Raw genomic sequence first — 1,465 nt, 5'->3', positions numbered from 1 at the left:
CAACCCCCCCCGCCCCGATCCAAGCCCACCATCAAGCTCCAAGACTCGCTCCCCCTTCCGTACCACCAACACAGCTTTAATTGCCACGGGTGCTTGGACACAAGACAAATACGACCCGCCGTTACGCCCCAGCCCCGCAGCCTCCATCCCAGCCCCTGCAGAGATGCCGTTAGCAGAGCGACGGCTGCCTTGTCCGAGCTGCATGGGTGGGGGCGCGACATTGGCAGCCCTGGCCTGCTGTGGCCGCACTCACCAGGCTGCACCGTGCCGGCTCTGCCTTGGCAGGACAGTGGGGAGAGCCGTGTCCCTGCGCGGCTGCAGGCTGTGTCTGGAGCATCTGCCTTCCGCATCCATCCTCCGCCATGCATTTAAAAATAAAACAATAAATAGCAAAAAAATAGATATGTACATAAATAAAATAACCCTTTTTTCCATTTTTTCCTACAGGACGGTCCGGAGCCGCCCACGGGGCTCAGCTGACGAGCATGGGGAGGAAGTGGGTGGAGAGGTGCTGCCGGCGCGTCTTGCCCCCTCGCTGCGGCCTGCCCTTGCTATTGAGCGAGAGGAACATGGGGCGGCCCCGGTGCCGCCAGCGCAGCGACGCGTAGGTGTTGTAGCCGTTCTCCTCAATGCGCTCCGTGAACTTGCAGTTGGGGCTGAACTCCTTCTGGCAGGAGAGGGAAGGGGGTGAGGGGCGGCTGCGCTCAGCCAGGGCCCGTCGTCGCCCTGCTCCGGCGGGGTCAGACCCCGAGAGTGGGGCAGGGCAGGACCCCGGCTCCTCCCCGGTCCCTGGAGGGCAGAGGGGCTCTGTGGGTGCAGTCCCCCGCTGGGGAGCAGGTCAGGGCGTGGGAAACCAGGAGCCCGCTCCTGGGCACCAGTCCCGGTGGATTTGGGACCCCCTGTTCCAGCTCTGCCCTGCGCCTCTGACCCCGGTCCGGTCCCTCCCGGGAGGCAGCGTCCGACCTACCGACCCGTAGAGCCTCCCCTGCTTGTTCATGGCCAGGTAGAAGCCGGTGTGCACTGCCCGGATGGCCACGACGCCGACACGCACCGACCGGATCTCGACGATGCCTGCGGGACAGGGAAGCGCGGCTGTGAGCCAGGGAAGGACAGGCAACCTCCCCGAGGGGCCCTGCCCCGATGCCGGGTCTGTGGCTGCAAAGTGTCCCCCCGGAGGGATGGGGCCGCTGACCCTCGCCCGACGCCGGCGCGGCGAGAGGGACGGCGGGAATGAGGGCTGCAGCCTAAGCCAGGAGCGGGAGGGGGAACCTCTGATCCGTGGGGGGGTGTGTGTTGATCTTTACTCCTCTCCTCCCCAGGGCCCAGCCGCTTCCCAGGAGCCAGGCTGTGCGGGAGCGATGCCAGGCACAACCTCCGCTTGCCTGGAACAACCTGTCAGGCTCTGCCCGGTGCCGACCTCGCGTTTATCCTACCCTCATTGGCAGCTTTGCCCGTGCATCTGTCC

The 1,465-nt window shown here is 65.7% G+C and overlaps 1 protein-coding gene across 1 annotated transcript in view; it reads right to left on the bottom strand.

The window, feature by feature from the left end:
• Positions 1-472: 472 nt before the first annotated feature.
• The window catches only part of FGF22 (fibroblast growth factor 22), a 1,729-nt gene continuing 736 nt past the window's right edge, over positions 473-1,465 (bottom strand). The window contains exons 2-3 of the mRNA XM_009331849.1: positions 968-1,071; positions 473-667 (exon numbers count right to left, since the gene is read on the bottom strand). Coding sequence (XP_009330124.1) covers positions 473-667; positions 968-1,071 — 299 coding nt within the window. The remainder of the gene's footprint in view (positions 668-967; positions 1,072-1,465) is intronic.

Source organism: Pygoscelis adeliae, unplaced genomic scaffold, assembly GCF_000699105.1.
Source record: "Pygoscelis adeliae isolate BGI_AS28 unplaced genomic scaffold, ASM69910v1 Scaffold239, whole genome shotgun sequence".
Taxonomy (NCBI): domain Eukaryota; kingdom Metazoa; phylum Chordata; class Aves; order Sphenisciformes; family Spheniscidae; genus Pygoscelis; species Pygoscelis adeliae.
The sequence above is the reverse complement of the archived record's forward strand: the minus strand, read 5'-3'. Positions and strand labels throughout refer to the sequence as shown.